General features: G+C 42.7%; 2 protein-coding genes across 3 annotated transcripts in view; both read right to left on the reverse strand.

The window, feature by feature from the left end:
* Positions 1 to 357: 357 nt before the first annotated feature.
* TMEM242 (transmembrane protein 242) overlaps positions 358 to 25,154 on the reverse strand; it is a 31,570-nt gene continuing 6,773 nt past the window's right edge. The window contains exons 3-4 of one of the 2 annotated variants that reach the window (XM_047733363.1): positions 24,190 to 24,327; positions 358 to 2,812 (exon numbers count right to left, since the gene is read on the reverse strand). In XM_047733363.1, coding sequence (XP_047589319.1) covers positions 2,714 to 2,812; positions 24,190 to 24,327 — 237 coding nt within the window. In that variant the 3' untranslated portion in view covers positions 358 to 2,713. Of the gene's footprint in view, positions 2,813 to 14,030; positions 14,689 to 24,189; positions 24,328 to 25,154 lie in introns of those variants that run through there. The other variant, XM_047733364.1, reaches the window with a different exon arrangement.
* On the reverse strand, positions 9,029 to 13,153 carry LOC125102305 (L-lactate dehydrogenase A-like 6A). The gene has a single exon (XM_047733361.1). It carries the CDS (start codon positions 10,218 to 10,220, stop codon positions 9,093 to 9,095), a length of 1,128 nt encoding a protein of 375 aa, XP_047589317.1. The 5' UTR covers positions 10,221 to 13,153; the 3' UTR covers positions 9,029 to 9,092.

The following is a 25,154-nucleotide window of genomic DNA, read 5'->3' on the forward strand; positions in this document are numbered from 1 at the left end:
AGCAATGTATGACAGATGAGGTGATCAGATGCCACCTTTTGACTGAGCACCGAGCGAGGTTTTTCCGATGTCACCTGAGTCAGTGCGACGGAACGAGGGTCACCTGTGGTCACGCCTCCTCACTGCTGGGCCGCACAGTGGTTCACTCCCAACTCTGATCATCAGAATCCCCGTTTCTTGTAGCGAAAGGCAGCTTGGCATTGCATGAGGCCCTTTCCGTGCCTTGTTTTTCATTCTGGGGTTATTTAGAAATTGTATTTTCTTGACTCTGAAGGTAACAGCAGCCCATGGATACGTTTTTACAGAATAGCAATAACCTCTTGGAATACATGTTGGTTGTTGTGTTTTGTTTTCCCCCCATGAATGAATCCCGAGGCCTGGGAAGTCGCCCCTCCCTGCCCATCACATTTTCTCTATATTGCTTTCTCTAATAGCTCTTTTGGTGCTGAGATTCTAAACGTAAAGCTTAACACTCAACCAGGGTAAGCAACATTCTTAGGGAAAGCCGCCTTAATGTGGGCTTACGCATGAAATGGAAATGGCTTGTGTTATCCATCCTTTAAAAAATTTCTAGTGCTCAGCCTCCATGAAATGGATTGCTTATGGGGAGATAATGTCTGTTCTATTCCTTTTTAAGTCTGTGAAAAATGTCATCCTGGTTAATAGGGTGATTAAAACTCTTTATGCTCCAGGAGATAAATGTGATTATGTTTGTCATACTCTACCCAAGATAAAGACAGCAAAGAAGGCAAACTTGAAATTCCATAACATTTCCTCTCTTCCATATCCCGGAATATTCAGAACTCAATACACAGATGGTACTTCACATAAAGAATAACATTATCTGTTCAACATTTTTCCTTTCCATTAACCAATTTAACAATATGCCTCTGGTATAAAAGGAATAGACAAATGACTAAATCTTCTGATATCTGAGTTCTGACTATAGAAAAATACCACTTCGATCACACTGCTTGTTTTCCTTTAAACTCTGAGTTTCGTTACTCCATTTCTGCTTTTCAAATGCGACTGGAGCCTATGACTGGTGTAGCCTAGGGAGTCTGTCCCCATGTCAACGTTCCCTCAGCAGGTGATTCACGATCATTCTTATGGGGCCATCCTGCCATCCCTCAAGGACAAAAGACGTATGGAAAGGGTTTGTAAACATGAGTCATATCTCAGAAGTATGTGTCCAAGCATTCATTCCTCAGGCCTCCCATGTGCCAGGCCATGGGGGAACAGAGCACACCCACCCTGCTCCTAGACTCAGGCCAGTAATAGGAACACAAACTGTTCAGTTTGGTTCTGGCCTTTCCTTCCTTGGAATTCAGAGGCTAGGAATCTTTTCTTAGCAGAGATTTAGTTAAAAATGAAAGTTGGGCGAAGAGTTTTTGCTACTCCATACGCCCTGATAAATTCCATACTTCTTTCCTTTTAGTCCTGGATTTTTAACGGGTTACATATGATCCCAGATGCTGCTTACACCTGTTTAATTTATTAACAATACAGCAACTTTAACAGGGTAACGTGGTCCAGAGAAAAATGTTACATTATGCACTTGACATTTCATTTAAAAATTTTCCTTAGCACTAAAAGATTTCATTATAACAGAAAAATTTCAAATTTACTTTATTAAACCTGATTGCTAATTAAAGCCTAATTATAAAGAAATTGCACTACTGATATCCAACCATATTTTTTGGGATATACTGACATATTAAAGTACTTTCTTTAAAAAATGTTCATCTCCAGTAAAAATAATTGCACGTAGACATTATCCTCTGTTTTCTCTGAGAGGTCATGGAGGACAGGAAAGGGTGGGCCTGTGTGTAAGAATCCATCAGGAGGCAGTACTTAATACTGAGACTTCCTCAGTAACTTTCTGGTTAAAAATATTTGTTAAGCTAGGTGATAACTGGCCTATTTTTACATTAACAATTCAATTAAAACTACAAACTATTAGTCAATGTTTAGGAACACAGAACCAACTCCTCAAAAAAGCACAATTTATATCCACAATTATTATTTTAGCATGACTGTCTCTTTGGGTTATCATAATCTGTTCCTGGCTTCTTCTCTATGTCTGAGAATTTCCAGGGCCTTGGGGTGAGCTCATCAGCTAACTGGCAAGCAGGAGCAAACCCAGGGCTGTGTTCCAGACGACAGAGCCACACCCGCTGCCTGACAGACAGGGTTTCCCTGTGAACCTGTCACTGCGGAGTGGGCCTAAGAGTAGCAAGCCTTCCACGCCCTGACAATTACATCCAACAAGAAAGGCTGTGGAAACTCATTTAATTAGACACAGTGAAGTACTAGTGGTATTAGGAGTCTGTCTATAAAGATTTTCCATCATCTGTTAACTACACGTTTATTTTTCCCCCAGGTACAAAACTTGGTTTTAGCCCTTGTAAACAGAAGGATTTCCCTTGGGATCTTCTCCACTGAGAGGTTATCCATATAATTATTTTGCAAGAATCTTCCTAATTTTGGGAAAACCTTCACACACACCCACACACACCCACACCCCAATTTTAAAGTAAAGCGCACAGACTATAGGCCTCCTGTATAGCACTGAACGCCATCCGTCCCGTGGGTTCGGTCAGCAATGCACATGTCCCTGATGATAAATCAGGGGAGTCCCTTTGCTTCTGTGACATCTCCAAAGCCACCCTCTCCATGACGTTTGTTTTAGACTTTCCCCACCATGCTCATCTCATTTGGATTTCAATGCTTCCTCCCACTCAAGAGGCGATTCTGAGTTCTTGGGAATTGCTGGAAATATTGACTGCATTTTACTTCGAAAGTCTTTCATCTGAAAGAAGGAAAAAAAATCAGTTATCAAAATTAAAAGAAGGGGAAAAGAGCCAAAGCAATGAGAGACCCTGTTGCTGCCCCAATGATACTGCATTGCTTGTGGGTACAATAAAAGGTAAGGACTGTTCTTGCTACCTTAAAAGGAAATGAGAAACCTCTTTTCTTCTTCCTTTAAATAACATAAAATGCCATTCTAAATCTGGAAGGCAACATAATTTAAATTGTCAACTCTCCGTAATATTTATTTCCTACCAGAAGAATGCTATGTATTGTTGGCTTTCATATATAAAGATACAGCTAAGAATGGGAGTTCTGGGTTTTTTTTTTGGCGGGGTGGGGGGAGTTCTGTTTATCTTAACTACACCAAGAATTTTGGAGCCAAAAGGAAGAAATGGAGAGAAGAGACTCGGCAGGGTGCTCCACGGACGGAGGGCGCTGCTCTAAGGGAGGGCAGCACTCACTACAGGAGCTCGATCATCTTTCCACTAGATAGTCCAAGCTATACACGGTTTGGTTCGTTATTTAATCTATCTGGGCCTGCTGTGAATTCATCGCTTCAGCCCTACAGCATGGCACGGCCTTACGGTATTCTCATCAGTCACATCCGAACTGCATTTCTCAAGGATAAAGACCCCCTGAGAGCTGTGAAGCACCTTGCACTCCTTGACAGCACCAGCACCAAGTCACCTCTGGGTGGATTGTTCTGAGAGTTGGCTGATGTCTTCTTACTTCACTTGGTTTTGAAGCTGGTTCCTTCCCTTGTTTCTAAATTCAGCCAGTGTGTCGTGTTCAGGCCTCGTCAAGTGCTAGGCATGCGCTCCAGTCCCTGCAGCACTGTGAGTGCAGCACAGACTCTGGTGCTGGACAGACTTCTCTGTTCAAATCCTAACTCCACTACCTGGGAAAACTGCTTCCTGTCTCTAAGTGGTAGATCCCACGTGTGTAGAATGGAGATCATCACCTGCTTACACGGTGGTGAGGACGCGAGCACAGCACCCAGCACGTGGTGTTTGGTGATCTACTAGCTGTTGTCATGACAGCATCATCAGTGCTGGGCTGGAAGAACACAGTTCACATGCATAGATATGATAGATCTGTTAAACATTATAGTTCAGTGTCATTTTGGTCTAAGTCTTCTGACATTGGGAGATCCAGGAGGTTACCTATTCTATGTAGTCTGTAGGAGGTCCGTGCCAACCACCTCAATGTTTGGGTCCCAGACACCAGTACCCAAGACACACACGTCCACGGCAGGTATGCCTCTCCCTAGCCCAGTCTTCCATGCAACTCTCCAGCTTGTACTGTGGCAAGTCCTCCATGAGAGGTTGTCAACCAGAGGTAGTACTGGGGAGGGACTGGAACTGTAGTTCCCAACAGCAGTTCTCAAATCGTGTCATGCCATTTTGGTTGCCATAAGCACAGTGAACTGCTATGTGCATTGGGGGTGGGGGAAGATTCTAAATAGCTAATGTACTGCTTTGGGGACACCTGGGTGGCTCAGTCCATTAAGCATGTGCCTTTGGCTCTGATCATGATCCCAGGGTTCTGGGATTGAGCCCTACGTGGGGCTCCCTGCTCAGTGGAGAGCCTGCTTATCCCTCTCCCTCTCTCTCGGGCTCTCTCTAAAATAAATTAACAAAATCTTCAAAAAAAAAATTGCTTTGTCCAAAATACCAACATGGCCCCACTGAGGAATCTTTTGCATACACTTTCTCAGTTCAAAGACATCTCTCGTCAGGGTCTACAATGTGCTGCCTAGTTCTTTCCCTTAGCCTTTACTGGTTGAACATCTGTCAAAACTAAACCTAATGAGTTTTCAAATGGGGTGTCAGAGAGCGAGGACATGAATCATTTACCATTTTACCTTCTCAGGGATGTGGGACATGGGCAGTTGCTGAGAAGGGAGGAGGGCGGGGGAAGCAGCTGAGGTCTGGGGAGGAGTAAAGGGTGGGCGTTCTACTTCAGCAGGGGGGCCTGTGTTCCCATTTCCTCCTCTTGGACGGATTTTTTTTTCCCCTTGCCTTTAATTTCCCAAGTATTGTATCATTTACTTGCTCCCAGAGTCATAAATGAGTTACTGAGCTATCGCAAGGAATCATCTGAAGAAAGAGCCAATTAGGAATAGACAGGCTTCAAAGAGATGTAAAGGAAGGGAGGCAAGTGGACCATTCAGGCCTCTTCTTTAATTTTACAGCTGTGGAAATGGAAACCTGGAGTCCACATTTAAGTTATAAACAGGGCCTTATGTTGCTTTAAGCAAGGGTTTCACAGCAGGTTTTTAAGTTCGTACTATTTTTGTTATACGGATAGGAAACAAAAACCTTCACGGTTTTTGTTGTTGTTGCTGGGTTGTTTTTTTTTTTTTTTTTACCTCTGTCAATTTTTGATAAGCAGTTTAGAGGTGTGGGTCTATCAGTAATACGCTATCACAGGCTAACAGAACCTTCTGCTTAAAAATGTGCTTGAAAAGATTTAGGGGTTGAGTTAATTTAAGCACATTTGATTATAACACCAATGTACTAGATTCCACAATAACATTGACAGCTACTGGCATAAACCCATTCCCTACCCTACATCCCAACAGTCCGGTGAGGATGGGGCATGCTAGGAACTAGGTCTCCATCCAGCAACTCAGTTTTACTCTGCAGCATTTTGCAAACTCTGGGATCTCTTCCCTCCTCTTCCCTCTTTCCTCGGACCGGGAAGAATTTGACCTTGGCTAGGGGTCACAGGGCTACCCTTCTAAGCAGGGCCACTGTGTACTGTGCAGCTCCAGCGGCTGCTCTCCACAAAGACTAAGACAGGAATGGCACCCCCTGGGCATCAAGTCCACTGCTCAAGAACCTCATCCTTAAGTTCCAGTGTTTGTGTCCAGCAGTGATGGGTTGTCATATTATTGGAAAGTACAACTTCCTAAAGGCAGTTATCAAATACAATGTCATGACAACTGGGAAACCCACTGTAAGTACTTCATCATAATATGGACATTCTGAAGACTGAGTATGAGCAACTTTTCAGACATCAGAACAGATTCAAGATTGTGCCTCTAACAATGTTACTCTCGTTCACACTGCAAGAGCTTTGTAAAGGGCCATAAAGCCAGGATGCCAGCAGGGAGACCTGGGACACTGCTGCACATTCATCATGCGTGTCTTGGCAGGAAAAAAAAAAGAAGACTTTTGGTCTAATATCTGGTGTGCTGAAAAACTCCTTAAAAGCTGCTATGTACCCAATTAATTTGAGAGAATCCTTATAGCATCTATTCTTAAAAAAATAAGCAGTTATTGGAATAAAAAGCTCAAGCTGTAAAATGTCTTTGCCATTCACCAGCTCCTTTACTTCAATTGCCTCTTGCAGGACGTCAGTGCTGGACGTAGCAGGACAAAAGCTTTTTAGGAACAAGTGATGAGAAAGCCTTCGGCTACGTCAATAATCATGGTACCAAGAGTAATTCTGAAGAACCTGGAAATTCAGCTTCTCCATAAAATAGAATAAGACCCTGTTACTTGAACAGGAATAAAAATGTCTGCCATTTGACATGACCTGGATGCCAGGCACTGTACCAAGCACAGGGCTATTACTTAGTCTTTACAATTCTATGCAGCAGAAATGAGAGCCAGCACTTTGCATATGAGAAACCAGAGGTCAGAGAGGTTAAACCAGCCATGGTGACATGTTTTCTAAGTACAACTGACTGACGCCCTGGGCTCTTTTACCACAGCCACCCTGGCCCGTGACCTGGAAAACTTGGTACCTCTAGAACCTCTAATCACATACCAGCTTTCACTAAGAAGGATTTCAAAAGCATATATACTCCTACAATGGCCACCACTCTAGAATGGTATGGCAGGTTGTTAGCAATGTTCCCTGATAACCAGAAGTTGTGGACTTCTAGACACAGGGGGTTCAACTTCCCCACCCTCTTGAAGTTAGGTAACCCTGTGACTAGTTCTGGCAGAAGAAATGGGCATCACGTCTAGGCCACTCTTACCTTGCCACGGAAACAAGGAGACCTGTGTTACTACAGAGGTGCCTCAAGATCAAAACAATCTGAGGTATGAAGCCACCTTGGGTAGGACAGCTCCCCTAGAGAGACACACGCAAACCCACACTGGATTTTACAAGAGAAATAAACCTTTGTTGTTTTAAACCACACATTTGGAGACTGTTTTTCACTGTAGTATAACCCAGCCTATCCTGACTGACATAGTGAAGAGAATTACAAAACAAACCTAGAGCATCCTCTGATCCCCTTCAAAATTACGTTAAACTTGGCTGAAACACGGCTGAATGAAAACTCAAGTGCTGAGCAAAGGGGAAGAGGAACTCTGTGCAGTTAAGCTTAAACGACTCTTAGAATCAGCTGGAACAGCCAAACCACCGTTCTTTCCATTTTCCAAAAGCCCCGTACATCAGTTTGTCCCACTATATGATACTACTTCCTGGGTAATCAGAACATTTCTAGATATTTCCAATAAAATAGTATGGGAGCTCTGATCACTAGGGTAAAGGGTCATTTGGAGGGCAGACTGCTGTCCTAGGTCTACTTGAGAAAATTCAACTAAGGAGGACTGGCTTTATTCTTTAAATTTATGTCAGGGAGAGAAAGACAGAACAAGCAGGGGGAAAGAGTACGCAGAGGGAGCAAGAAGCCCGATGCAGGACTCGATCCCAGGACCTTAGGATCATGACCTGAGCTGAAGGCAGACACTTAAGAGAATGAGCCGGGTACCCAGGCATTCCAGGACTGGCTTTAGAGAGTAGATGCTGGTACCTTTCAATTTTGATGACCCCTGCTGATAGCCACATGGATCTTGAAATATGTTTAAAGACACCGTATTATTTATTTAATATTCAATTGCATTAGGAAAGCTGACACGAATTTAAAAATCTTTCTCAGGGTGCCTGGGTGGCACAGTTGGTTAAGGATCTGACCCTTGGCTTTAGCTCAGGTTGTGATCTCAAGGTGTTGAGATGTAACCCTGCGTCAGGCCCTGTGCTCAGCAGAGTCGGCTTGAGATCCTCTCTCCCTCTCCTCCTCCTGTGTGCTCGCTCTCTTTAAAATAAAGATATTAAAAAAATTTTTTTTCTTATTTTCTAAGTTATTACATCATTTAGGTAAAGGCCTGACAAGCACCTTCACTTTCTCCTAAACCCTCACTGTTATCAGATGCATAAAGTTTAGCATCTATAGTAAAGTCCATTGATTAAGGAATAAAAAGTGAATGTGTAACTTCCTGAGAAATATGATCCTTGAAGTACTCATTAAAATAACCAATTTCTAGGACACTAACAGGGCAAAATTGAAACACAAAAGCTTTCTGCTAATGTGAAGTGAACTAGCAGCAGGGATGACGCAGGAGCATCTTGGGGTCAGGGCCCAATCTTCTGGTAAGACCGGACCGAACAAGGACAGTTTGTAACACACTTCCTGATTTAACCTGCTAACAGGTCAGGTTCTCAGAGGCAGTTCTAAAATAACGTTAGTCAGGCTTGGTTTTTAACAACTCCAAAATCTAAGTATATTTCCTTTCCCTGCTGACTAAGTGACAGTAACACTTGCCATCTCTGTCAGGCCTCTTTCTAAAAGCTTTGTATTTTACTGCATTAAACACTTTGTAACAACTGCCAACCAGATCACTCCTCTTTTCACATTTTAACCTAATGATCCTGCTTCACTGGCATCCATACAAGAGTACGTGTGTGCATGTGCCCCTTTGTCCCCAAATAAACAGGACCTACTTGCAGTTCCCATTTATAATGCCTTTTTTTAAGGCCCAGGTGACAGACTGTCATAGTGGAATGAAGACAGCTCATGGCTTCATTACAGAAAGTACTTCTGTAGGTACGTTTATTTTTACATTGTAGAGGAAGTTACAACGTCTTAAAAATGGTAAAGAAACATAGTAAGTAGAAGCCATCCATAATGAAAGAACATGTACTTAATGAAAATTATCATTTCTGTAACACAAATGCCTATATCCTAATCCTTTTTGGACCAAAGAGCAAATACACACACAGACACACACATAGCACGTGCTGGTACATCTGTGGTACAAAAACACCTCCTTCGATGCCGTCACTTAGGAACTATGGGGGAAAAAAGCATCCTGACATCTAGATGCTAAATAAAAAAGCTTGGGGGGCAACTCACTCTACTTCCTTTCCTGTTTCCAACTTGTAGAAATTCAAGCTTATTTAAAAAAAAAAAAAATGACCTACAAAACCCTGTAACTACTATCCCTTCAGTAACTTCAGAAAGGTAGTTTCCAACAACTTTAAAGCTTGAGCTCTTTCTGAATTTCCCAAAGCGTTTCTGCACTCTTCTTCAGACATGCCTCTTCTTCTGTGGTCAGCTTTATCTTTATAAGGTCTGTAATACCATTCTCTCCCAAGATACACGGAACACTGAGGAATACTTCTTCATTTATTCCATAGAGACCCTTAACTAATGTGGAAACTGGATGCACTCTTCTAAGATTCTTCAAAATACTTTCTGTTAAATCAGCTACAGATAGGCCAATGGCCCAAGAAGTATAACCTTTCATTCTAATAATCTCATAGGCACTAGCGACCACATCTTTGTGGACATTCTTCCACTGCTCAGGATCTTGATCAGTTCCTATGTCTGAGTTCAGATTCTTCAGAGGGACACCAGCGACGTTCACTCCACTCCACACAGGCACACTCGAGTCTCCATGCTCTCCCAGGACCCACCCATGACAGTTGTCAGAGTGGATACCGAGCTTCTGCCCAATCAAGAAACGGAAACGGGCCGTGTCCAGATTACAACCATTTCCAATAACACGGTTTGGGGGAAATTCGCTCAACTTCCAGGTCACGTAAGTTAGTATATCCACTGGGTTGGAAACAACGATCATTTTGCAGCGAGGGCTATACTGGGTAATACTGGAAATCATTAATTTAAAGATGTCCACATTTCGATGGACTAAATTAAGCCGTGTTTCCCCTTTTTCCTGGCGTGCCCCTGCGGTGATGACCACGAGGCTGGAGTTTGCAGTGACGCGGTAATCTCTGCTGGACACAATAGCTGGCATTTTCACGAAGGGGCTGCCATGCTGAAGATCCATCGTCTCCCCTTTCAGTTTGTCTTCATGAACATCCACAAGGGCAAGTTCATCGGTCAAGCCCCTTAACAGGATGCTGATAGCACAGGCCATGCCAACCGATCCGGTTCCGATGATGGAGACCTTGTTGTGAGGCACGGCCTCCTCGGAAGCGAAGTTCTTGATAAGCTCACACCTGACGGTTGCCATCTTGCACACGGGGGGCACGGCCCAAGCGCCCGTGAGAGGGAGGCCCGCCGCCGGGCGGGGACACAGCCAATTCACTCTCCCGGCGCCCACTCTCCGGCTGGCCCGCAGGACTCCCATGGCCCGACTCATGGCCACTCACTCGAGAAGTGGAGGGAGAAAGGAGGGAAGCGCCAGACAAGCTCCCAGGCGGGATGGAAAGCCGCGGGTGACCGTTAAACGTGCCCTCCGCCTGCAACTGCAGCTGCGCAAGCCCGTGGCGGTTGGGCGCCCCCGCAGTCCACTACTGCGGCTGCGCAGGGCCGTGGCGTCGGCGGGCCCAGCGGCCCACTACCGCGGCTGCGCAAGGCGGCCGGGCCCCGGGGAATTGCCAGGGCCTCCGGGGAAATTTCTGCTTTGGACTGGGGTGGGAAAAGGACTTCTCTAGCAGATGAATTCTGAAGTGAAAGTTTTATAAACACGAAGTCTCTGCAATTTTTAACGTGAATAATGGGCCAACCAAGATCCCCAGGATTACTGATTTTCTATTTTTGCTATAGATGCCAAGTAAAAATAATTCCAATATGTACAGATAAAAATAGGGTTATATTTTCTGAAGTGTATCCCTGCCGGGACGAATAAGGTGTGTGCGCTCTGTCTCCAAATGGCCGCCTTCATCATTTCTCTGCGTCTGTAGGAGAGGTGGGGCTCCTGACTTAGGTTGTACCCAATTTGAGACCTTTCTTTCTGGAAAGGTTCCACTGCCTTCATACAGTCACGACCATGACCCACAACTGCTGGGAAGTCACAGCAGCGACAACAAGGGGAAGTGGTCGACTGCACGCTGGTCTGGCGGCGAAAACTCACGCGAGACGCTGTTACTTCCTTCTCATGCCAAAGGCAAGGCTGTGATTCAGAGTCCTGATTAAAAAAGACTTCTCGAGTCGGAAGGTGGGGAGATAGCCTTCTATTAAATATTTCATATTTAGGACTGGGAAAGCTATTCTTACTCTTTCTGCCACAGAAATGAGCTCTAGAAAGACAGGAATAATAAGCAGAGGAGGTGGTGAGCGGAGGAAAAGTGTGGCTATTAATGGGGTTCCTGCCATCCTATTTCAGTGTGACTTAAAACACTAGCAGGGACCAGACACCCCATGTGGAAAGTATGCGGTCACAAGCCTCATGACACACACAATGGTGAGAGAACCACATACGTAAGTTCTCTCCACAATAGTGGTCAGATTTATGGTAACCATTTCTCAAATTGAAAACTGGAATTTCTCAAATGATCATCTTTATTTAATGGTGGCTAACATCTTCGAGGGATCCTTTTAAAGGACCAACTTTTGATAGTTTCTTTTATCCCAGTCGTAATTGAAATGTTTTAACCTGATGCCTGTTCCCACCTTCTTCCTATAATGATTCCTTTGACCAGTCAAGTCATTTTCCAAGATAAGTGTTCTTGAGGATGAAATTCAAGCACATAAAGACTCATAGCTAAATGACTTCTTTCGAAAGTAATTTTCTTTCTAGAGTTTGAACCTCTTCAGAAATAAAATCTTTGACAGCTGCCTCTTCAGTTTTTCCCCTTAGCCACAACTAAATCAATTTTGAGAAAATAACACTCTCCAAAATAAAAATACCTCAAACAAAGCAGCTTTTTATTTACAGTAAGTCTTGAGGTAAGAAGGGAAGAACTAAGACAGACAAAGAGACGTACATGACCCCCGGAGCAGATTTAGGTCTACTCAAAGACGTGCAAAGCCAAATACAGCCAGATAGCTCCCTAATGACCTGTCTTCGGTGGCTCTTTATTCCTTTTGAATGGAAAACCTAACTCAAATTATCTGTTCAAAATACAGCATAATATTATAGCTGATGGCAGGATTATGCTTGATGACATCACTTAGGAGGGAGAAAGCAAGAAATGAAGATGACCAGCAAGTCTCTGGGCCAGCAATGGTTCCAAGTAAGTCATTCTCTTCCTTCTGCCTAGACTCTCCCCCAGGTCCCCTGCCCTTTTACTAGCTAGGAGTGCGGTTCAAATATTCCATTCTCTCAGTCTCTACGATCTCCCAAGCATAAGTGACTTTTAAGAATCCTACGCCACCAGTGTCTTTTGTACCTCTCTCCATTGTGGGATTAATCACACACTATTAAATGTAATTACTTAGGAACTTGTCACTCCAAAGAGATCACCTTTTATTTAGAGCATATCACGATCCTTTAGAACAGAGCTCGGTAAGTGAATTCAGTAAATATTCATGGTGGAAAAGGAGTATAGAACCCAGTGAAGTAAGGCCAGAGCACTGAAAGATGAGAGAAATAGAAAGGCACAACTGGAGAATCCACCTGGTGTCAAAGTTTTAAATTAAGGGGTAGGTAAAATGTGTAGGTACCTGTTTGGGGTTTCTTAGCAAGGCTGATGTATACAATTCAGATAAAGATATGGATAAGCTAAAAGATTTCTTAACCGTTTTCAAAGCCAAAGCCAATACCTACCAAGTCAGAACATACAAAAAAGAAATTCTGCAGCACTAGACACACAATAAAACAAATGCTCAATGGCAGAGAGAATATTTTCATCCTGTAAAAAAATGTTTCGTTCTTTGGAAAGCTTTATAAAATAACCACTGCACAAAACCCTTGATATGAAAAAGAGAGAGAGAGAAGCTGCAATGAAAGCACTATTAATTAATATTATAAGCTATAAACTCATCAGCAAGTAGAGCATTATATAAACATAACTATTTTAAAAATCTTCTTTGTGATTTAAAAATCATAAAATGCAAATTGTAGTTTTAAAACAAATCAGTGGGCTGTGATTCTATTGCTCATATGCTAAAACCTATATAACTTTGTAATCCCTGTGTGGGGGTCTTTACAAATACCAGCACCAAATACAAATACCAGTGATATGGGAATGCTGGGGAGGGACAAAAGTAGGGCCACAAAGCTTTGTTTCCTAATAAAACAAGGGCAGACTGTCAAGTCAAAACACTGCAATCAACTTGCATTGATGGTATTCAAATATCATAACAGGAATTGGCAAGGTCATCTAATAAAGTATCCAAATCTCAATTCTGTTCTTTTTTTTTTTTTTTTTTTAATTTATTTGACAGACAGAGATCACAAATAGGCAGAGAGGCAGGCAGAGAGAGAGGAAGGGAAGCAGGCTCCCTGGTGAGCAGAGAGCCCGATGCGGGGCTCAATCCCAGGACCCTGGGATCATGACCTGAGCCGAAGGCAGAGGCTTTAACCCACTGAGCCACCCAGGCGCCCCTCAATTCTGTTCTTTAAGGGCATTATCGACACATAATTTTTGATGCACTTAGAAGAGCCACATGCATTTATCTTTCAAAAGTGAAATATTTTAACGGAGCACAAATCACGAAAAACAAAGAAACTAAAATTCACTGATAGATGTTTAAATATCCCAAATTGTAGCTAAAAACTGACAAAGCTTAATTTTATGGATTTAGGTTCTAAATAGGTGCGTTTTTATTAATTCACTGCAATTATTCTCTGTGGTTGGATTAATAGAAATAATACTGTAGTCCTCAATAGCAGTTCTATTCATCTAAAAAAAAATGACATAAAGAATATGTTTGTACATGGAAGTTACCTTCAATTTAGGTAAAAACTTAAATTTACCTAAAACTTAAATTCCACCTAAAGGTGGAAACTTAAGTTATCTTTTACAGTCTCAAAACTGCCGGAACAGGGACGCCTGGGTGGCTCAGTTGGTTAAGCGGCTGCCTTCAGCTCGGGTCATGATCCCAGCGTCCTGGGATCGAGTCCCACATCGGGCTCCTTGCTCAGCGGGGAGCCTGCTTCTCCCTCTGCCTCTGCCTACCACTCTGTCTGCCTGTGCTCATGCTCTCTCTCTAACAAATAAATAAATAAAATCTTTAAAAAATTCTTAAAAAACTGCCGGAACAGATGAACTCCTTGTTTGCCTCAAGACCCCATCTAGGCAAAGAACAGAGCCAGCAGCAGAAACAGAGGAAGAGGAAGGAATGTTCAGTGGCGACATTAGCAAGGTCAAGGCTCAGAGGCTAGAAGGACATGGCCTTTCGGCAAGGCTAGAACTCTGAGTGCAACAAAGAGAGAACCAGCCAGAGTCTTGAGCACTGTGTTGTGGACATTTGCATCAGATCCCTTTTCTGTGGCCAGTCCCGTGCAGTGCAGGCCACCGAGCTGCACCCCTGGCCTCTATCCATGGAATGGCAGAGCACGCCCACCATCATGATAACCAGAAATGTCTGTGGATGTTGCCAAGTATCTTTCTTCTGTGGGGAGGGGAAGTCAAAATGCCCCCATTAAGAACCAGTGGGTCAAAAATGAGTAAGAGCGAGACCAGAGAGCAACCAAACCATTTCAAGGAACTTGGATTTTATTCTCCAGGGAAGAGTGGGCCATTGAAATGGCAGAAACAATGATCAGATTTCATCCAACACATGTCTACTGGACACACCCTCCGTGCTAGGTACTCTATCAGGTGCTGAGGTTGAACAGTGAACAAGACAATCGAGGTCTCTATCCTCTTAAAAGTTACATTCTTTCTGTGAGGACAGATGAGACAAGCAAATGGTCAATATAATTTCATTTTGCAACAGTGCTGTGAAAAGAAGCAAACAGGATGCTGTCAGAGAGGGACTGATGGTCTGGGGAAGCTTCTTGGGGGAGACGAATGCAAACAGGGTTGAAACTCCACAAGCCAACACAGAGCCGCCAGGCCAGCACCTGGGCAAGGAGTATGTTGGACCAGCTGCAGGAAAGGCCCTCAGGAGGAAGGCTGGTGTGTGGTGGGGGGAAGGGGGGTGTCGGCGGGTGGGAGGGGTGACTGGGTGGTCCAAGAGGAGGCCGGCCGGCAGGTGGGGCTACATCCCACGAGACTCCTTCATGGGGAGCCTCTGAAGCGTTGTTCAGAGTGTCGTCATCTGACACTTTACAAATCTTTCCAGCTGCTGTGTGGAGGGAGAGGTCGGGGGGAAGGAAAGAAGAGGCCGGAAAACTCTGCGAGGCAAAAGGTAAATGCAATGGCAAGAGATGAAAGGGGCCAGGCCGTGTCTGGCAGCACAGCCAACAAGCGGGACTTGCCCGTGGATGACATGAAGGGAATGAAGGGAAATGAGAGAAGCCGAGATGATGAGTCTCTGCTGGGTTCCGGGCTTGGGAAACTGGGGGCACAGGAGGGACACAGCCTGAACGGGAGCGACGAGAGGCGGTGAGGAGACCGAGAGTCCTGAGTGAGACCCAGGTTGTTGCGTGCCTCTGGGCCACACCACTGATGTGCAGCAGGCATGTGCAGGGCAAACCCGACGGCCGACGGCGCAGACTGTGTTTGAATATTCAGTTGGGGGCTGACGGACCAAAGGAGTAGCTGGAGAAAGATCGGGAACAGCAAGAGAGAATGTGCAGAGGCAGAAGGAGCTGGAACATGTCTGTACACACAGCAGCGGTGGGGAGCTGACAATCAGCAAAGGCTGGGGTAATCCTGGGAGCAAGGTCCTCTGACAGATGGACGTGATGGATCTATGCCCGCAGCATGGACACCTCGCCCACGGTGACATGAAGAAAGGCAGAGTGAGTGGTACAGATGCAGGATGAACTCTGGGGAAGATGAAGGTAGAGCCGTCTCGCAGTGTGGAGAAAGGACTATGGAGAAACCGGGTGGGAGGCAGGGAGAACAGAGGTCCGTCGTGACAATCTTGGGGCAGGGTCAATGGCAGTGGGCGTGTGGGAGAAGCAAGACATGCTGAGTGATTAGATACAGGGGTGAGAAAGAGTGTGGTCATGAACAGAATCCAGCTTTTCCCTCTGGGCGGCTCTACGGATGACACTGCCACTCACCATGAGAGATCCGGGAGTAGGATGCTGCGTGGGGACAGGGGGAGGGCAGTAAATAACATTCATGTGGGAACACACGTGACACCTGCAGGACATCCAAGCAAGTGTCCAGCAAGTGGGTCCGTAAGCAAGGAGCTCAGAAGTCGACTAGAGACGCAGACCTGGCAGCCTTCTGTGTGTGGATGAAGCTAGAGCAGACGGACCCTCAGAGGAGCAAATTTAAAGGCAAAGCAAGGAACCTAGCATAAAATGTATAAAATAAGGCAGCAGCATCTCAGAAGGAAATGGAATAGTGGGAAGGAAAAAATAAGAGCCAAACTAGGATTGAGAAAAATTACAAAAAGAATGAAGAACTATAAAAGGCCAGTATCCATTAGCACAAGTAACAAACAATAACTGATATATATCCGATATATATATTTGGTTCATAAAAAATTAGAGAAGGGGCGCCTGGGTGGCTCAGTGGGTTAAGCCTCTGCCTTCGGCTCAGGTCATGATCTCCAGGTCCTGGGATCGAGCCCCGCATCAGGCTTTCTGCTCGGCAGGGAGCCTGCTTCCTCCTCTCTCTCTCTGCCTGCCTCTCTGCCTACTTGTGATCTCTGTCTGTCAAATAAATAAAATCTTAAAAAAAAAAAAATTAGAGAAATTATGTTCAGCACAGTCTACACTGTGGAAAGATACACAGCACATTAAAAAGATTTCTTCTTAAAATTATTTGGTCAGGAGAATTCAATTTGAGAGACCACTTCATTATCAGATATACTGGGAAATGAGAAATAATAAATATAAATATATCAACGTATACATATAAAATGTTTTATAGATTTCTAGGTATTTCTAAGTGACCAACCAATAATAGGCACCTTTTAAAACAAAGCGTAGGGGGAAGCGTAGGCTACTGGGTCTTCATTCCACAGTGCCTTATTTAGAGAGATCTGCTCATCTGAGTCCAATTTTCTATGCTCCATATTAGAAATAAGGACAAAGAAAAAGAAAACCCAAATGAAATCAAGGATATTTTTCCTCCAGTGGAATAAGGCCGGGAACATTCCTGAGGTGATTAAGCCTGATTTGTGTCAGGCTTTGGAACAAGAAGGCTTTTATGGCAGAGCTTATCTTTTCTAATAATTGTAGCACATTCCCACTTTATAAAATGCTTGGGGTCCTATTTTACTTATAAAAGGAAACTGGTGGATTTTTAGAAGAGGTATTTTGGCAATATGCCAATAAAAAAAGCCTTTTTTTTTCTTTTCTTTTCCTGCCCCCTTGGCTTAGGGCAAAAAAAAAAAAACAAACCTCAGAAAACAAAATATGACATTGGTCATTATCTCCCATTTTAAACTGAGCAAGTGCCTGTGATTCGGTCTCTCTGTCACCAAATTCCCTCATCAAGTGCCTCTTACCACCGGATGCCAAGCCCATTAGAGCTGCAGTGAGTGGGAAACAAGGGTTATAGAGATGTTCTTGTCACCTCAGACCTAAATTTAAGTGATGCACAGTGCCACTTCCAATTAATTTAAAAATGATTCCAGGAATATATTCCTCAATGCTTACGCTGTTTGAAGGCCCTCAGCTTGACAGACAGAACTACCTGTGTGAGATCATGATGACTCTGCGTTCTAGGCATTCTAGTAAGATCCGTCAGGAAGTGGAAGTGAAGCTGGGTGTGCTGATGTTATGGTAATCAGAGTCAGGAACTGAAGTTTGCTTCCTGGGGACAGAAGCTGGTAGAGATGTTTGGAAGCTCTCACATTAGATTAGGCAAGGATGCAGAAGGGACATATTTTAGTCACTCTTCTGACTTCCCCTGCAGATCCCTCAGAAATGGTCACCATTAAACAATTTGCCAGGAAAATGGATTTGTTTTTAACCTCTGATTGGAACCAAAGAAAAGTACAAAGCATACAGTCTATTTCCTTCTTAAATATCTTAGATATTAAAAACCTCTAAGCTTTTTCATAGTTTTATTTATATCTGTGGTCCTAGTGTTCACCTACAATGTTGCTTCATTTGAGACAAATAACTTAAAAATGGTGTCAGAATAAACATATTTAATATAAGATCTATCAGATACTGAAATCAGCAAAAAGTCAAAAGAAAGAGATTTTACTGTAATTAGCAAAAGCCCTCAAATCTGGTCATAAGGTCATTAAGAAATGAGCATACACATTAACATTAAAAAGTATACTTAGGGGCGCCTGGGTGGCTCAGTGGGTTAAAGCCTCTGCCTTCGGCTCAGGTCATGATCCCAGGGTCCTGGGATCGAGCCCCACATCGGGCTCTCTGCTCAGCAGGGAGCCCGCTTCCTCCTCTCTCTCTGCCTGCCTCTCTGCCTACTTGTGATTTCTGTCTGTCAAATAAATAAATCTTTAAAAAAAAAAAAAAGTATACTTAGCAGCAGCTACCAAAAAGAGCTGGAGAAAACACATTTTATTAGAATAAATCCAATATTGTCCTAGAAGAAAGATATTATTACCTCTCTTAAAGAATCTTAGAATAGGTAAGACAGATGTCAATTTCTGGAGAAATAATTAAGACATGTTTTACTTTTTGATTTTAAGGAAAAGGAAGCCTGGGCTCTTGAGAAAGAAGTAAGCTATATCAAATCAGGAGGCAATACGGGGGCTGGAGAGATGTGTAAGACTTCAATCACAGATTATTTGCATAAAAGCCTTTAGAGCAGCGGGACTTTGGAGAGATATAGTAAAGGAAGAAAGAGATTATTTTCCATTTATCAGATTGGCAAACATTTCAAAGTAATAGAAGCCACTAATGGCGAGAGTGCTAGGAAACCTGTATGCACTGTCAATATCTTCTAAATGTATAAACTTTGTACTCTGGACATTAAAAACATTTTTAAATGCCCCTGGATTCAACAATAACATCAGCTGTCTTTAGGATAAATTTCCTGACTGAGAAAAGTATAAAAAGATGCACACCTACAGAGGTTCACTATGGTGTTTAATAGTGAAAAATTACAATATAAGTGCTATTGGCAGGAGACTGATTACATAAATTATAATATAATGGAACACCAGGTAGCCATTAAAAGTGATGGAGATTTGCACAGTCTATTGTGCAAAGATGTTCTTGTGGCTATTCAGTGAGAAAAGGCTCCAGAATAGAACGGTAAAACACTTACATACAATTATATTCATAAACATACACAAAGTCTGAAGGGATGTTTTTATTGTAATAAGTGATTACAACTAAATAGAATTCGTTTCCCTTTTTGTACTTTTCTACCTTTTTTTTTTTAAATGGGTACATAATTTTATAAAATAAACACAAAACCATCTTTGTTTTAAAAAAGATAGGTCCTAAACATGTTTTTCTTTAAAAATAAGCAATATATGTAAATAAAAACAAATACTTCTTATTACCTGGTAAAAGACAAACTAAACGAAAAATTTCCTTTATTTACAAGTTAATTTTTAAATTTAAGTTTCTGGATGAGTTAATGTATTTCACAATAACTAAAAATGTTTTCATTCGTGGTTTTATTACTATTGAGATTTTAGCTCCTCTGAGGGCAACGACTGTAAATTATCTGTGAATTCTAACTACACCAGGTATCATGAATATATTAACCACAAGGCACAGTAAATGTTAGCAGTGGTGATTCCGACTGGTACCGAGACAGCCTCACGTCCAACAAATGTTGGAAGAGAAGAGAAGAGTCCAGGCAAAAAAAGCCCTAGATTTCCCAGTCGTATCAATCAGGAATTATTTATACATCCAACATTTTTCCTTCTAAGAGGAGGGGAAAAAAAGGCAAAATAGTCTAATCGTAATTATGCTCAATCTTTTCAGAAATCCTTTCAAGTATCAACACTTAATATAAATAAGAAAAGGTACAAAAGTGAAGTCTTTGTGCTTGAGTCACAGGTGAATAATTTTAAGTGGCATGGTGTTTTTAAGTTTTTTTATTTATTTGAGAGAGTGTGAGCGAGACAGAGTGAAAGAGAGAGAGAGAGAGCGCATGCACAAGCAGTGGGGAGGGAATGAGGGAGAGGGAGAAGCAGGCTCCTGGCTGAGCAGAGAGCCCAACACAGGGCTCCATCCCAGGACCCTGGGATCATGACCTGAGCCGAAGGCGGGCAGTTCACCGACAGCCACCCAGGCGCCCTTGCTGCTTCTTTTGATAACTGGGGAATTACTAGTTGGTATCTCAAGACATCCTTATTTACTCACTGACAAGCATTTATTTCAACAACTCTAAACCTAAAATAATAAAAAGAATCTAATCATACTGCCACAGGGTGAACCTGGCCTGAACATGGCAGTCTCCCAGGATCCTCTGGGATCCTTTAGGATCACTGGGTGCATTAGGAGACCACAGACCCACAGTAAATGTTCATTGTTTCAACAATTAAGTTACTGTTAAAAGGTTAATGCTGCCTCAATCATAATCAGATGATAAAATACTGTAATTCAAAGTAATGGATGAATCTATACTGAGCAATGAGGACTTGCTTGCTGGCCCACGATGCTGTTCATGGCCAGAACTGGTGAGAGGACCCCAGACTGAATCTGGACTGGCTCAGACATGGAGGGAGGGAGGCTCCCACCTTAAATCCTGGACGCACCTACTGGCTTCAGTCCGCTGACAAGATAGCCTCCACTAGCTCTCCTTTTGTTAGAATCTCTAATTAAATTATAACACTACTGGGTAAAATATAAACTTTTAAATTTTGATGTACTATATTTTGATATATTTGATGTATTATTTTGATGTATTATACATTTTCTATGTAAAATAAATTCCATAATAACTACGAATAAACTAAGTGTAAATCCAAAATATTTCTAAGAAACTGAAGAGCTTAGCTTCAAGCATTGCAGCATGCCCTGGTTTAGACCAGCAGATGTAGCTGTGAATTAAAATAGGGAATGTGCACCGCTCTCCTTCAGCCAGTAGATGGCACCCTTCTTTTTTTTTGAACTGGGTTTATAACGATTTACTAGGATTCAAGGTTGCTACCATCAATTATTTGACAAAGGGACTGATTCTGATTTACCTAATTTACCCAGAATAATCATATCAATTATTTATTGAATGCATAGATCTGGACCATTTCTTCCAGCATTTTCTGAGATTTGTTTTCTTTAGTCATGGAAAGATAACAGTTCTCAGGAGTCGGGGCAATCTCACAATTATCCTCCAAATTCTCTGAGAACTGAAATGTAGTACTGATGTCCGCAAGACGCAGAGTGGGTCATATAATAAGAATTTGCTTAGAGAGTCTTAAAACCGAAGCCTTCCACAGTAATGGTCTACTGGGGAGCCCTGTCTTGACACAGTGCCTGGCTCAGGGTAGGCCCCCAAATGTCTTTTGAATGAACAAATTCATAAACACTACTGCTTTTAAAAGGTGTGCCCTTGAAAAACTATCAGTGGTTCATTTTTCTGTGAGACTTCTCAGATATGGATAGCAATCTGATATTCCTAATGACCTATAGGTAGGGGGACAGTACATTCGTATTCTCACGTTTTAAAGACATGAAGATATAAAAAGATTCCAAGTGTCCTTGTATTCAGCAGTGCCAATCAGAAAATAGTTTTTCTTGCCCAACCATTTTCTTTAGGCCATAATCCTCCTACAGGTGCCATAAAACAAAGAAGTTCACATTCTAGAAACTAGAATAGCACCAGATAGCCCATTAAGCCCAAGTTCTTGAGCATATAACTTAATCTAAATATCTTAACTTTGTTGGCCTATGAAAGTTTGGATGGATTCATTATGACTCTTCTCATTCAAAGGTTATTTATATTTAAAAATATCTTAAAACTTTATTATTCAGTTTATGACCCACATTACTAAGTTCTGGAAACATCCCCTGACAATTCCATCAAGTCACTTCATCAAGACCATCATTTTTATAGAAACTACAAGCTTAAAAACCTTACTATTAAGTATCTCATGCCCTCAAGTATATTTCACACATAGTCAAAGAAGTTCTGTGAACTTCTAAGCAGCTGTGCTTCATTTCTAGCATAAATTAATAAAAATAAAATCTAGCAGTGTTTTTTAAATGGCAGTATTACTGTTAAAGTAATACATATTTAAGGAACATACAGAAAAGTGAAATAAAAAATTCACTCCCACACCCATAACTCATCCACACGTTTCAACTGCACATATGTCCCCCCAGTTTTTTCCACTTGTTTTCAAGTAACTGCTCTCATATTATATATACAAATGAATCCTGCTTTACCATTATACCCTAAGCATTTTTCTACTGCAGATGAAGGCTAAAAGGAGGCCTTCTCTTTTATGAGGAAAGAATGGCCCAGTCCTAACTGGGATTAATTAGAAAGCCAGGAGATGAGGCCCACATTGAAGATACCCAGGAAGACCAGTGAAGTCATCAAGAATGTGTGGATCAGGGACGCCTGGGTGGCTCAGTTGGTTGAGCGGCTGCCTTCGGCTCAGGTCATGATCCCAGAGTCCTGGGATCGCGTCCCACATCGGGCTCCTTGCTCAGCGGGGAGCCTGCTTCTCCCTCTGCCTCTGCCTGCCTCTCTATCTGCCTGTGCTCACTCTCGCTCTCTCTCTGACAAATAAATAAATAAAATCTTTAAAAAAAAAAAAAAAGAATGTGTGGATCACATCACAAAACCAAATTTACTCCTTCCCCCTCACTCTGGCCCCTTCCAACTACTCCTTTATTTTCCTATCTTAGCTAGGGGAGGTAACATCGGAAAAAAAAACTAGGTTCTAAAGACTATCAGACTTGGATCCAAATCTTGACTCCGTCAGTTATAAGCTGTGTGATCTTGGACAAGTGTCTTAACCTCTCTGAGTCCCAATTTCCTCATTTATAAAATGGGGGATATTACCATGTGCTTCATAGTTACTGTAAAGATTAAATAACCCGCTATGTCTAAAATGTCTGGTACAATGCCTGCAATGGAAGGAGAGACTTTACACTGGTCAAAAGCAAAACTGAGGTTAACACAAAAATCATCCCAAATCTTCAGTCATGGGTTTTCTAACTTTTCCGTGTAAACACAACTTTATTGTTATAAACAATTACTAGCTAGCAAAGTTACTTTAAAAATAAAGGTCAGACTAAAAGAAAAGCAACATTTATCTGTCTGTCCATTAGTATACTTTGAGTAAAAAGTACAATAATGCCTACGTTCAGTTATGATTAAACCAAATGGGAAAACTTGGGTAATGCCTATAGTAATAATATTACTTAGCACTCCCCCTCCTTTGCAATTTCTCCCCCTTTACGGAATCGCTCCTGTCAGCATACTCACATGCTGTCAATTCTCCCAACTTAAAACAAAAAACAAAAAACGCCTCTCTTGATCTCAGTCCCCCTTCCAGCTACAACCCCATGTCTTTCTTTACCTGTAAAGCAGAATTTAAGACGTGCCTATACAGACAGTCTCTCTTCTCCATTCTTTTGGACCCACTCCACCCAGGCTTTACCCACCAAGGACTGCCACACCGCTGACTTGGTGAACTGCCGAGTCTCATCTTACATGATTTCACGCCACTATACACTCTCTTCACCTGGCGTCCAAGCCACTGTTCTCCCCGTTTTCCTGGGTTTTCTCCTTTACTAATTTCCCCCGTATTTCCCAACCTCTAAACCTTGGGAGTGCCCAGACCTCTTTCCTCGGACCTCTTTTCTCTCTATGTTCAATGCCTTGGTGAGTTCGTCTGGTCTCCTGGCTTTGAATACTATCCACATACAGAAGACTCTCAAATTTACATCCTGACCTTGTACCTCTCCTCTGAACTCCAAACGTCTATATCTAACCGCTTGACTCTCCTCTTCCCTACCTAACAGATTATTTCAAACTCACAGGCCCCAGATGGAGCTTCTGACATTACCCCGAACATCTGCTCCTCTCACACTGTCCCCATCCATCTTCCAGCTGCTCAGGCCAAAAGCCTTGGAGATCCTTGACTTCATTTTTTCTCTCACCTCTCACATTCGACGTGAAACAAGTCCTTGTTGACTCTACCTTCAAAATATATCCAGAACCTCTTCTCATCAACTCCCTTGCTGCCGCCTATTCCAAACCACCGTCAGTTCTCACCTGTCACACATGGCCTGGTCCACAGAACTTCCTACCAGTAGTTTGAAAAAAGCCAATCATTCCCAGTATGGAGCTGTTTAGCCTGGAGTATAAGTTACACACACACGCACACACACATAAACACACACTTCTTGGAAATCAGGCATAGTTAGTCACAGAAAGTAGAATAAACATTCAGACAGCAATTACAGGACTGTAGTTACTTACACTGTGAACTCCTAAAGCTTTCCAGACTGCGAAGCTGATCACACCAACCCCACACCAGGCATAAAGTGAGCCCCAGCCCAGGGCTCGCAAGGCAAGGGAAGAGCCGCTCTCTGGTAAGGCGGCTGTGGCCATACTTCCCTGCAATGGAGAAAGAAAGGAAAAAGCATCAGTTCGGAAAGTGTAATTATTTCGGGAATGTTTGACGCTCACGACTCTCTGAATGTCACTGTAATTTTGGGATGCCAGACGAACCCAAGTTCAAAAAGCAGCTTTGTTACTTAATAACTACAAGACTTAGGTCACGACTCCTCTGACTGACGGATATTTGAGTAGGCAGGGCATTGCCAGGAGCTGCGCTGGGTACTAGAGAGAAAAAGGCAAATAGAATAACTTCTTTCTGACTAAAAATTTCAGTCACTGGTGCGGGGGGCGGGGGGTGGACACAGACACATAAAAGTTAACTGTGATCTAAATGGAATGTGCAACGAGAGAACCATACCCAGGGCATCACGGTCCCAGAGGAGGATGCATTATCTACTGCTGCAAAGAGGAAGCTTTAAGGAGGGGTTCCTCAAAGAGGTGAACTAATAGAAGTCACTGCGAAGACTTGTAAATGTATATGCAAAATGTGGGGCACACAGGAGAAAGCCAACTTGTGGCAGCCAGTCACGAGAAAGTAGGAAATAAACAATGACTCTCCTTTTGGGTTTCAAGGCATCTTATTACGGTAAAAAATTCTATAACCATAATAACTGAACAACTTTCAGCTCATCAGCACACGAACTTGACAGAGAAGACTAGGAATGCGATGCATGCTTCAGAAGCATATAACATCCCATCACTGAAAGCACTGGTTACTGATTATTTTTTTCCAAAACTTTTCTTTGCTCTTTTTGCCTATTAATTATCCCAGAAAAGCCCTACAACATTCTGTCAAGTTCTCTCTGAGTTCTGTTCACTGGCAT

Source organism: Lutra lutra, chromosome 6, assembly GCF_902655055.1.
Source record: "Lutra lutra chromosome 6, mLutLut1.2, whole genome shotgun sequence".
NCBI classification, from domain to species: Eukaryota; Metazoa; Chordata; class Mammalia; order Carnivora; family Mustelidae; genus Lutra; species Lutra lutra.

Coding starts and splice junctions, on each gene's coding strand:
- LOC125102305 (XM_047733361.1), bottom strand. CDS start 10,220: ATGAGTCGGGCCATGGGAGTCCTGCGGGCCAGCCGGAGAGTGGGCGCC.